The sequence below is a fragment of the Microchirus variegatus genome (assembly GCF_963457635.1).
Source record: "Microchirus variegatus genome assembly, chromosome: 4".
Taxonomy (NCBI): domain Eukaryota; kingdom Metazoa; phylum Chordata; class Actinopteri; order Pleuronectiformes; family Soleidae; genus Microchirus; species Microchirus variegatus.
In genome coordinates, this window is record NC_139805.1 from 32,027,599 (window position 1) to 32,041,408 (window position 13,810).

Sequence of the window (13,810 nt, forward strand, 5' to 3'; positions counted from 1 at the left end):
GAGGGTAAACTTAATGGAAAATGTAACCAAATGCTTTGTCTTAGTCTGTTGGTGTTTGTGTTTACTGTATGTGTGTCTGTGTTAAATGGAAGGGCTTGAGTCATCTGCTGTTGTTTTTTCTCATGGTTGATCAGTCAAAGTATTTGCATGTGACTTTCTTTCTATAGGTACAGTATATATTTGTCAACTAAATGAGTAACAATTGATTACACTAGTGGTTGTTTCTGTTGCTGGTTGATTAACTGTAATGATAAAAGTATCTCTCTGTCTTTCTATCATAGGTATAAAAGAGAAATAGATGAGATCAGGGAAACAGCACTCAGTAGCTTCTCCTTTATAACAGAAGTAAGTTCACTCCAGTGAAACTTTAGAGTGTAAGAATCACACTATGGCTGACTAGTTGGGGTAGTCCCACTTTATTTGCTGCTTCATTATTGTCGAGTAGTAATATTTCAGGGTGGAAATTATGACATTATACAACAGCTACTCTCCCTGAGGCCCACATTTGACATAAAAGAAACAACAAAAAAGACAAATCCACAAAACTAGATAACAATACAATGATAAAATGGCAGAATCGTATAGAAAAGGCAGACTGACTGCTCAGCAGCAGACATGAAACCCTGCGGAGAGTCATTAGCGCAGCTGAGAGGCTGCTCTCTCTGAATGACATTGCAACATCTCTGAGCCTCAGTAGAGGAGAGGGAACAATAAAAAGACACTTTTTAGTCTGCAGAGTTCACCACACACTTTAAATCCACAGAGATTGAGTGGTTTTTCACAGAACGAACAGACCGGAATATAACTGACACTTAAAATGCCCACTATGTGCTTTTTTTTTATCGTGTGATGTACGTAAAGACCTGTGCAAAGACCTTTGTGCTCTCTCCCAGTACTGCAAGTTTGGGAGTTGTTGCAGTCTGTTCTGGGCAGAATCTTTTCGACAACTATTTTGTGATTGGCCAGCAGTTTGAAGTGTGCGTAGTTCACACGTAAAATGTCATTCCCTATGAGGACTTCCCAGGATTTCTGCACTTGAGTTTCTCGTGAAGTATGAAATATTCCGGCCAGAACTAACTTTGTCCGCTACCTCGAGAACACACTGTTCACACTGTTCTTGCGGAGTATGTACAGGCCTCAAACCTAGAGTTGTAATTATATCCGCGAGAAACGGGCGCGGATATTATGGAATCGGTCTCGCACGTCCGCGTCGTCGTCTGCGTCCGCAGATTTTAGCCGTTAACGCGATAACTGGAAAGGCGTTTGAGATTTCATTTTCTTATTTTTTTGTATGGGTCACATACCCCCTGTAGATGATCCCTATTGATTTTGAGCTGTCTACCATTATTATCAATTAGTTAATTAATTAATTAATTAATTAATTAATTAATTAATGATATAAAAACCATATTTTCGCCTGTATCTTCCAAAGTATTGCAGGTATTGGCTTCAAATTTTGCATGGGCATCACATACCACCTGAGAATTATCCCCATCTTTGTAGCTTTATTATTAATTAGCAAATTAATTAATTTATTATGCTAAAAACACATTTTCGGCTTTATCTTCCAGACTGATGGAGATATTGCCTTCAAATTGTGTTCAATGCTTCATGTAACAACTATCTACAAGTACAATCATTATTACTTTGGCTATGATTGGTAATAGTTACATAATAAGTTAACTGGTTAACTTATTAGTGAACACAGAAAAAATAGTTAAGGCATTTTTTCTTTATTATTGAGCTCATTTGGACACATTGAGGATATCATGGGTTTATTTAGCACTTATTCATAATGTTTATTACATTATAATATACATTTATTAATTATCATTTAAAAAAAAGTTAAGCCTCCATTTCTTTATTAATGCATTGAATGGAAAGTTTGAACATATTGTATGCTTTTTCATGACATTTAATAAACAGTGTATGCTTTTTCATGACATTTGGACACTTTGAAGATATGGCAGGTGTGGTTAGCATTTTAATATTCATAATATTTAACAAGGTATAATAGGTTAACTAGTTTTATTAAAAACTAGAGAGAAATTTATGAGCTCAGGTATTCTGTGTTCAATATCGAGTTTATATGGATACTTTGAACATATACGAATAAAGTGTAGTCAGCATTATATCATAATATTTAACAGTTATTTTGTTGAATTTATTAATAATTAATTAAAACAGTTAGTGGCAGGTGCGAGTGCGTATACTTTGGGTATATTGGAAAGTTGAGGATTGGACAAGTTCGCGGATATACCCCTTGCTGTCGGCCCCCTTACTGCCGATGCTGTTCATTGATTACAGCTCTGCATTTAATACCATCCCCCCATTAAGCTGACTGTGAAAGTTAACAACCTCGACCTCATTACACATCTATGTAACTGGGTCCTAGACTTTTTAACCAACAGGCATCAGTCAGTGTGCATATTCTGTGCTCAGCCCCCTCCTTTACTCCCTTCACACACAAGAGTTTGAGAACCTAGAATGCTGGAACCATGACTATAACCTCGTCCTGAACCCAAAGAAAACGAAAGAGCTCATTGTCGACTTCAGGAGACAAAGGTGTGGAGACCACCAGCCAATATAGATCAGTACATTGGAGTACATATCAGCTAAAGCCGACATGGACTTCTTGCCCAACATCCCGACAGCAATCACTTGGCCAGATGCAGACAATGCTGCAAATCAATCAAAGTAATAACAATAAGAGACAGGACTCCTCCAAGTCCTCCACTGAGATTCTATTTGGAGGTAATTTCTCCACGCATAAAGACGTGAATGTGAATTTTCTTTACAACCGGTAGTAGTCGATCATGAAACTGATGCCACTTTTTCTTAGATTTGTGATGGTTAGACTCTCAATCGAGGACAATGGGCCTTCCAAAGAAGTTGCTTATTTGTAAGTACTTGAAAGAAAATGCTTCTTCCTGGGAAGGTTATATTTATCAACCAGTTGTTCAGAAGATGTCATTTATTACCAAAATTGATGAAACCTTTACAGATTCAGTTAAGATTGTATGAGCTTGACGCCAGACTGAGGGTTTTGAGTGCTTTAATGGGTGCAGAGTAAAGGTTCAGCTGTAATGACAACTTGGATAAACATAGAGAATAATTTACTCGAGATGAGGCATCTGATACTAAAAAGTAATTGGTAGCTGCACCAAGTTGGGCTGCATGTGAAAGCACTTACTCCACAACAAATTAAGGCAGTCTGAGCCCACCTGCATTATATGGTAGGTATGAGGTGAGAATGAGGGGGAGCTGTGGAGGTAGACCGTTCCAAATAAACACAGTTAAGTGTTTCCTTAGAATATAGAATAAAAGGTATTCTAAAGCAAATCTCAAATATATAACTAGGTTAGTCGTAGCTGAAGAGTTAACAAGGCTCTGAATGACTGTGGTAACAGAACAATCTCATAGTTGCTCTCTTCCCAAATTCCTTTTAAAATGTCTCTGTGGTTTTGTGATGGTCATATGACGCGTTTTTTGGCAGAGTGGAAAGTTTTGACTTTCCTGTTTCGAGCCTACACAAACAAATGTGACATTATTTTTTTTATCTCTCAGATTTTTCCACCGTTAAAGTAGGCTGAGTTTCTGGTGTACTTTCAGGTGTGACACAGCAGTTGTGCCTAGAGAATTATTTAGTGTACATTTAATCAGCAACTTGATATAATCAAAAACAAGTACTGTAAACTGGTCACACTGTTTTTTTTTTATATATATGAATGATGTTTCCTTTAAAAGACAATCATGTCATTTTGAAACAGAAAAACATCTCCAGTCTGTTTGTCCTGTGTTTTTTTTTGTTTTTTTTTGATGCCAGTTCACTCTCTGGTTTCACATGAATATCACTGTGATTGAATTTAGGAATTTAGAGTAAAAGCCATGTAACAATAACAGAAACAGCTGATAATACCAGTACAATGACTCATCAGAGACCTGAGAGGGACAAACACAATACAACATTTGAAAATAGTATATGTTAACAATCATGATACAATGATACTATAGCGGTTACTGATCGTAGAGACGTTGTCATTTTTGTGGTGTTATGGAAATGTCCTACAGTAAGAAGACTTTCATTTTTCAATATGCAGAAAGAGGTTCTTGAATATATATAATTGAAATGAAGGGAAGTGTTAACATCACTTTATTTATTCACCTATTTCTTTAGAAACGGCAGGCGCAGCAAAAGACTAGGTTAAATACAGTGTCTCAGTTGGTATTTATTGGGACACAGTTCATAAAAATAGTTCTTCGATTACTTTCTGATCTGATATCACAATTTATAAAGATGTATTATATTTTAAAGACAAGCATCTGAAACACATTTACCTAAGAAAAAATCAATAAATTAGATATAAAACATTTGCTACATAACTTAATAAATAATCAGATCTAAACTAAAGCAGAAAACGGTTAAAGAAGCATACACTTGTCTTTTGAGCCTAATGTTAAACAATTGTTTTGGTCACTGTACTTTACTGTGTGTATTATTCAAACTTCAGGAAGATGCTGACACGGTCGTGGGTTCAATCCCCAGTTCCTCCAGCTCAGTGCTAGGGCCCGCCCCACTATTTGAGAAGGACTGCTCTAGTTGTTCACTCAATTGTTTGATTGAATGGGTGTTAATGTGTGAAGCAACTCTGAGTGGTCATCAAGAGTGGGAATCACAGGGTGCCTCAAGATATGATGCAATACACAATACATGGTCCATGATGCCAATACTATCACAATACAACAATTCTGTGATAATCAATAGATTACCAGACAGTGCGGCAAGTCTATGTATTGAACATGGATGGAGCATCTCTTCACATAACTGTCTCCAATCCTGCTGTAAACTCTCTCTTCTTTGACCAGGTCACTTCCATCCAAGATACCTTTGTTCGTTTGAGCAGCAGCGACATGAGGAGACGTGGAGTAGCGATGCCCGGTGAGTGAAATTGACTGGGACTGTTCAATTTGGAGTGCCCTCATTTATTTATTAAAATATCGATATTTGCCCTGGTGTATCAGGTATCGTATTGCAGCAGGAATGACGGTGATATATCACCAAATTGATATTTTGACCCACCCCTGCTACACAGATCTAGTTTATTTAAAATTTTAAACATTTAAGGAACAACAACAACAACAAAAACACATTTGGCCAAAGTGCTGCGCTGTAAAATTAAACAAGTAAAAGTAAAAACATAAAGCACATGCAAAGACAGCTCACGAGAAACATGTATGAAAGTGTATTTCACAAATGATTCACTGTAAATATCATGATTATCAATGCAACAGCCTCTAAAACCAGGAATAGTCTTATCAGGACATGACGATATCCAATATCTTGTATCATACATATCGCGATAAAACATCGATATATGGAACAAACCTCTGCAGCAGTTGTAAGTGTGTGAGGCATGCAGGCACGAGTGCGCGTCCCCGCCGTCCACAGGGAGCGCGCTCGCCGCATTTAAAGCTGTCAGAACGCTTTGCGTCACAACTACACGCTTGTCGCGGGCGTGAGTGGAGTTTACATTCAGGGCACGGAGTGAAAACACTCACACACGGACACACACACAGACACATAGACACACACACACACATCACTGGACAACGTGACAATGGCGTCTGCCAGTGTGGTGGGTCAGCACCCGGGTCAGCACAGGCTGGACTCAGAACCGCCGCTCTTTGTCTTCAAACTGACCAGCGCCAGGAAGAAAATCACTGAGCCGAGGAGGAAACCGACCAGGGAGAAGATGATGTTCAGCGAAGCCGTCACTCCTGAGGGGGAACAGCGGGGAGCGCAACCCCTGTCCCCGGGACCAGCGGGAGAAACAGCGGCGAGAGGAGGAATGACGTCCGCTGAAGGAGCTGCATATCCACGTAGCCGGGACCGGGACAGAAAGGAGGACGAGGAGAGCGCGGACTGCGACAGACAAACTGGACACGTGAACCTCACCACCGGCGACCGCAACAGCAACAGAGACTGTGATTTAAACCGAAACACCACTGGGTGTTGGAGGGAGACTTCACTGAAGAGGTCCGGCTTCAGTGTCGCCCAGGACGCGCAGCGACACCGGGAGTCTCGGCAGAACAGCGGGCATCACCACAGCCGCTCAGCATCTCTGTCCGCGGGAGGAGACAGCGGTTCTCTCCCGCTGGATCGACTCACTCAGGCCAGGAGCGGAGTCGTGAGACTGGCCCGACAAGAGCCTTCCCGCAGGGAGGCCTGGTCCATCTTTCCCCAGGGACGCGGGCTGGACCCACGGGTGCGGACAGAGAAGGGTGAAGGACACCAGTTTGAAGCCAAGCCCGTCACGCAGGACTGGTGTGATGCGTGTAGCCGGAAGATCACAGCGCAGGCTCTTAAATGTCAGAGTAAGTAACTTTTATGTACAGTCAGTGGATCTGTTGAGGGCTCCTTTTACTCTTTTTATTATTAGGGACCTCGTACACAACAGTGACGAGGAACCTATTGTAACTCAAAGAATTATTATTATTATTATTTTTCCTTTGCCGCTTTGATCTTGAATTTGACCCCCTGAACGTGCGTGAATTCGGACGAAAATTTGCAAGCACATCAGAACTGGCGAAATTTTTTATAAATAATCGGTTTTAAAAAACCTATGCAAAATGGCTCTGTAGCGCCCCCACAGGTCAAGTTATTATTATTATTCGACGTGAATCTAAATACACACACAGCGCTGAAACGATTAATCGATGAATCGATTATTAATCGATTACTAAATTAATCGCCAACTATTTTGATAATAGATAATCGGTTTGAAGCTTTTTTCATGATTAAAACAACATTTCTGATTGTTTTAGCTTCTTTAATGTGAATATTTTCTTGGTTTCTTTGCTCCACATAACAAAGAAATCATTAAAACTGAATAATTTTGGTTTGTGGACAAAACAAGACTTTTCGAGAACATCATCATTTCCAGCTTTGACAAGCGCCGATCAATGTTTTTTAACATTTTCTGACATTTTATGGACCAAACGATTCATCGATTAATCGACAAAATAATCGACAGATTAATCGATTACGAAAATAATCGTTAGTTGCAGCTCTATACACACAGTACATTTAAAGGACAATATGAATATTTCCTGTCATGATTATCCTCAATAAAAACATTAACAACTGTAATTGGCTTTAATTATATTTGATGAATTCAATATATTAAAATTTGTGTTTTGGCAAGGCTTTTTGTCCATATACAAAACGTTAGGAAAATGCTACAGAAAAGTACACAAATGTTGTCATTTATTGTAACTATTTTCCAGGTAAAATTTTAAAGTTTAAACGAAGAATCTTAAATAAGATTGCTTAAAATCGTGAGGTCTTGGTGAAGATGCTGGCTCCCCTTGTGGCACTTCAAAAGAAATCACAAATCAAGGACTTATTTCTGCATTTGTAGTCCGAATATCCAAATGACCTCCGAGGTCAGATTTCCAACTCACCGACCCCAACATATAAACAGCACTAATAGCACTTCTGTCGTATTTGTTTCTCAGTAAATCAGTCGTACAAATAGCACTGTTAGACATTTAACGTAAACATGTTGCGACGATGTTTGCATGCACAAAATACCACAGCCTTAGATCACATGGGCGATTTTCTATTTTAGCTTATTTTGTTGCTAACTTTATGAAATATAATAATATTAGCATAAGTTATGTTACTAAGTATACTTTTCCTAATACTATCAATATTCTTAGGTGAAAACAACCTCAGTCCACCATACAAACACGGCTAATTTTACTGCTAATAGCACTTTTTAACCGTACATGTTGCTACACTGTTTGTGTGCGCTAAATACCCTGAAGAGCTAGTATTGCAAACAATATCTTGTCCGTGTCTGTTTTTTCTCCGTTTTTTTCTGACTTCAAACAGGAAAACGGTAAACTCTGGTGGAGTCACTCCAAGTTCCAAAGTAAATGGAGTGCAGCGCAGATGTTCACAAGATATATAGCGTTTTTAAGTCACTCACATGAAATCTTTAAGATTTTTCCCTTAGTGCTAAGTGCTTAAAATACATCACTAGGACTGTATGTTGGCAAGCGACACAGCATTTTCAAGTCACTCGTGAAATTCATGGTTATCTCGACATTGAAAACTCACCACAATCAACTTATCGTGAGCACTTTTTATCCTGAGGTGTGATCATATCATATATTTTCTACTCTACATACAGTATGCTGCACATTCAGCCATGTTTGAGTTTCTCCTCTGAGCAACACTTCACATGAGTTCCTTTTGTTTCTACATGTACACACACACATAACAAGCATGTGCCTTCGTGACTGAGCCAGTGTGATGCAGGCAAGAACACTTTGAAAGCATTTTTGCTTCACAGATGAGACGCAAGCCAGCATTCTTCTATTGGAAAGCTCATTATCTTGTCCTTCCAGTTCCAGCTTTGCCTCCCAGACTCTGTGTGATTTGCAGCCTCAGCTCAGAGAAAGAGCGCAGGGGGAAAGATAGTAGAATTTACACTGACACACTGGTTAAATCCAGGAAGAACTAATGATTTATTGGGAGAGTTTTAACTTTTTCTTTTCTTTCTTTTTTTTAAACTGCTGAGGATGTCAGATCACAGTAATCCACATTTAACACTTGCGCCTGGTGTCTCTCCAGAGTCACATACAGTACGTTACTGCAGTGTCTGACTCTAGCCTGTTTGGCTGAAAGCTGGAACAGACTGATGACATAAATCCACCTGCACAGCTCTGGGTCACTGATTGTTTGGGGCCAAGCCAATTTCATTTGGCATTGAAGGAGATGTGTTAAATCTGTCTTAAACACGGGCACATTGTTTTCCATTACTTCATATTTCCTCTTTATCATGGGCGGGGCCATCATAGTACAGCTGTGTGAAACTGCTGTGACGTTGTTTTATACGCGACGCACACAAACTAAGGCCCACTTTACATTCAATTTTCGCGACAGCGGGAACCCCGTGTAAATAGAACTCCCGTTGTCGTAGTCCTGCTGTCTTCAAATTTTCTCCCGACAACTGCAAAGTGGTCGCCCGACAACTCAGCGGGAGTCCTCGACAACTTCAAAGTGCGTATAAAGAGAACACGTCGGGCTCGCGACAGTGGGAGGTCAGGGTTTAGGCGATTAGCATAAAGCACGCGCTAATTAGCATATACCGTGGGACTTTTGTTCAAAAAAAAAATGGCGGGGGTGAAGCTGTACGTGGAGCACCTCCGAAACCAAGTGCCTGATCAGTATCTGGTCGGAGGACGAGATCCAGAAGAAGCCGGAGTCATCCAGGAACAAGATGGCCTACGTAACAATGCAACAGCGGATGCGGGAAGCCAGCCACGATCGTACAGTCGAGCAAGTAAAGAGGAAAGTTGTAAGCAGGGTGTCCTGCCAGATTTCCGGGCGGTGTGTTTAAAGATGTCAAAAGCGTAATGTAAAGTGGGCCTAAAGCAGTTTGACGTCTGAATCATGAGAATCGGTTAATCAAAAAGATTAGTTCACTGAATCGTTCGGTACTTCCTGCATGACTGGGCTGAACTGAAATACGACTGAGCGGGTTGTGATTCCGCTAAATACACCAGACTCCTCTGTTAAGTATTGATATTTTAGACATTTCCTTGCTAAATATTGGAGATTAACGCATGTTTTCAGGATTTTTAAGTCTTTTCAACTGATCTACAGTTCATCATTGTTCCGTTTGATTCTTGTATTGGACGTCGCGCTTATGACTCCTCCAGTTATGACTCCTCTCGGACCAATCAGTGGCCGCCGCATTTTTGTATTGGCTCAGCTCACTTGGAAACTTACCAAAGCAGGTACCAAAAAAAGCTCCACGCAGGTACTATCACTAATGGAGAAGCAAAAAAAAACCTAGTAGAGTCAAGTCAAGCCAAGTCCTAGAACTGTAATCGTATAATGGAAAAGTGCCATAAGTTAGGCACATTTTGTTAAAAGAATAAAAAACAAGCTCAGCCTGAATAGAGCTTTATATGTGCACATGGAAGAGTGCTGTGTGTGTCCATGAGTGTTGCTGAGTTGGCTTTGTGTCAGCAGATCTCTGTTATGGAGGAGGAGGGGCTATCGAGCATCGTGTTATATAGATACTGGATTTTTATCTGGGTTTTTTTTTTATGTGAGAAGACAAATCAAGGATAAAAAGAACAAATGAAGATGAAAAGGGGAAATAAAGGGAAAATGGATGACAAGTGTTTGAAAGTGGGGATGGCAAAAGAAAATAGTGGAAAGAGTTGGTGAGGCAGGATGATAACGAGTAGAGAGCATAGGGGAGGGAAGTGAGCCAATGTGAGCGAGGGATCGGGGAAAAGAGTGAGAGTTGGTCCAGCACTGCAGAGACGTCTGATTTAGTGTGAGATCAGCAAGAGCTCAGTGGAGTGAGAGCAGAATTTACTGGAGCGCAATTCACAACACACACAGACACACAGAGTCATCGAGGTTCTTCAGAACCAGAGAACTTCTAATTGTTCTGTGTGGATCGAGCCAATGAGCTGTAGTTTTTTTTGCTCTTGTCTGGAGCAATCCATCTTTTTCTGTTCACTTCTCTCTGAGAACATCAAACGTGACTGCGGTGCGCAGTCATGGGGGGTCACCACAACATTTATGTCAGGCAATGCAAATTTAGGGCATTTCAGGGTATTTTTGTGGCAACCAAAACTGCCGAAATAGAAGCTGCGCACACATGCATGCATGCTCTCCTTTCAACTACACCCAGCAAATGACAGGGAGTGAGAGACGGAGACCATGAAACCATAAACAACCATCATTTTGTCTCTTTGTCTTACTGTATGCCTCGCTCCCTCTGTCTGTCTTTAATTTATCACCCTCCCTCTATCTGTGCTGCCTTATTGCATATGAAGCACACAGGAAAAAAAAACGCTCTTTGACTCTTTCCTTGTGTCCCAGGGAAAAAGCTTTTTACCCAGAGCTACCAGTCTCATGGTATAGTTTTTTGCCCGGCTGTTTTACTTAGACCACTGAATTAATTCCTACTGCTGGCTTTCCCCCCCATGTTTTTGCTCCTTTTTTACTTTTATTGCTCCTCCTGGGATTATAACTGTGAGTTTAATATGTGGTATTTCTATCTATACATTATCCCCCTGCCTGTATGCATGAAAACACACATTAGTGGCATCAGTTTTTTTATGAGGCATAAAACAAGTGTCTCAAAAGTGTGACAGTGTAGGCTCTGGTACTGTATTTAAGGCTAATTTGGGAAAATATTACTATTTTAATGACAGATACTGTGATTGCAATTTGATTGTTTAATATATTTTCAAGTTAAGCTTCAGTTCAGTATTAATCCTGTTATAGATTTAAAAAGTGATATTTACTATATTCTAATCCACTCTTTCTTTATTGGGACTATGGTAAACTCTTTGGTTCCCAAAATGTAATATAAATCATGACAAGAACAAATTTGTGCATAATGTACCGACTGACTTACAGTCATATCTGAGACTTTATATCATTTTCATTTGGAAAACAAACTATTTCCAAGAGATGATGGGTAAATGAACCCAAACTTAATTTATGCTGACAATGTTTCACTAAAAGCTTGGGAAAACTCTGCTAAACAACAAGCAAGCAACAAGGAGAACTTAAAGAAATGATTGTAGTGCAAGTCCTGAATTGTTTAAATTGGCATAGAACATAGACCAATAAAAATAGAACAGTTAAATTGCAGCCTTTGTGATTTGCAAATTGCATAGTTTCAAATTGGGATGTGGGTTCAGAAACAACAATTGTTTTGCTGTAGAACGCTCTAGAAAGCAGATTACAGTAAAAAACAATGTAGAAGAGAGAAAAAAATAGTTGTATTATCAAAAAAAAAATCCCATAACTACACAGGACGATAACCGGTGTAACAGGTTTTGTTTTACATCTATTGATTTAATTAGTTCATTTCTTCATGTTGTGCTGTTTGTCAGGCGACTCCAAGGATAAGGGAGAGGGATTGGCAGCCTCTTTAATCCCAGCTATGGGTGTCTACTGTCTGGGATTATGTCTCAGGGATGGATAGGTTGGGATTACAGATGGAGTCAGACATCAGGTTAATACTTAATTAAAGCCCTCAGGGAATCACACAGTTGTCACAGCAGTGTTGAGTTTGTTTCTCACCTCTGTGAGCTAATTCTGTGAAGGAGGAAGATCTTCAACTGAGACACAGTTTTAAGACTTTTTTTTTAGAGGTTTTTAGTATTGCCTAACATGGTATTTAATGTAACCCAAATGCAGATATAAAAAAATTAACATAAAGCGTCTTAATGAAGCACAATTTAAAGAATAAAACATAAACCAAAAGAATGTGGAGCAGAAACACAAGGAGCTTACCAAGAACGCATGAAACCAGAACATGAGCAACAGACTGAACTGAAATGTGACATAAACTACCAGATAAACCAGGGTTTCTCACTCCTGGTACTGGGGAGCCACTGATCTGCATGTTTTAGATGTTTCCATGCTCCAACACACCTGACCAGGATTAAGAAATCCTGAAATAAACCAACAAACCAAAATTAACCAACACAGACACTGGGGAGGCTAAATACACTAGGGAGGCAGGGACGATCAAACAAGGTGTGACAAGACACGTGAATCAAATTAGGGCAGGGCAGACAATCAGGGAAGACAAGACAGAAAGCAAAACTAGACAAGGTATACACACAAAAAAAAACTTCAAAATAAACCAGGAAACAAGGAACTGAAAACCAGGACGAGCACTAAAAACCTAGTCTAAAGAAGACAGAACAACAAAAAGTCCAAACATAGTAATAGTTCAACAAAAAGCACCTGGGAGATCCAGGGGTCAGGACATTTAAATGTATACTTTTATTTGGGGGATGCAAGAAAATGTTGTTCCTGAAAATCTCCTCCAATGTGTCTTTAGTTGAGATTTTGTGTTTGAAGTTAAACTGATTTTAAAGTTTGAGAAGCCTATTCAGAGAACTTTGTTCTCCAGCGGCTGTGTTTGTGTGAACATAATATCGAGAGTGAACTTTGGATTCTTGTCAGTCCTTAAAGTCTTTGCTCCATTTGTCAAAGCTCTGTGTGATGAGGTGAACGTCCTGGAGGTCACAGCACCTCAAAAACAGGAATTCAAAACAAGAAATGTCTTTCAGGAATGCAACGCGTCACAAATGTGAGCTCAGGATTTTAATGTTGACGATATTTGCGTTTCAACAGTTGTACCCCGAGTGGAGGTCCCTGTTGTTTTATTGCATCTACTCAAACAGCAGTTGAAAATGTGGGGGTCATCATGTGCTGGTCAATGCACACATATTTTCACACACACACACACACATGCCCCAGACTTTTTCAGTTACCCTCCCAGCATATTCCCCATGCCATTCCTGATCACTCTCTAGAGGATATATTTTTTCGCCTTAACTGTGAACACAGTACAGGCCTTGTTTTAGGAACCTCTTGTCCGTTCCACATTGGTCCCTTTCAAAGCTGCATTCACAGGGAAGGAAGAAAACGGGGGAGAAGAGCTGTGTTAAAGGTCCCATATTATACCCTATTAAAGTTAAACTAGGTCCTGGTGCCCTAATGAACATGCCTGTGTCATGCTTTAGTCAAAATATCATAAGGATGAAGCACAATAGCAGTTCAATAACTCTGCCAAAACAGCCTTTTTCAGAACGCTCGGTTTTGTGGCTGGTGAATGGGACCCAGGTAAACACACGTCCACTGCTTCCAGGGGAGTGTCGCCACTTATCACCTATTGTCATGCACCGTCGTCACAACCCCCTCTCCATATACCCCATAGTAATGTCCGTTTACCCATTGTTACTGCGT

General features: G+C 40.0%; 1 protein-coding gene across 1 annotated transcript in view; it reads left to right on the forward strand.

Moving 5' to 3' along the window:
• Window positions 1–5,618: 5,618 nt before the first annotated feature.
• rassf5 (Ras association domain family member 5) overlaps window positions 5,619–13,810 on the forward strand; it is a gene marked incomplete at both ends in the record, with an annotated part of 59,656 nt that continues 51,464 nt past the window's right edge. Inside the window, one exon of the mRNA XM_083888303.1 lies at window positions 5,619–6,375. Within this exon, the coding sequence (XP_083744429.1) occupies window positions 5,619–6,375 (757 nt within the window). The remainder of the gene's footprint in view (window positions 6,376–13,810) is intronic.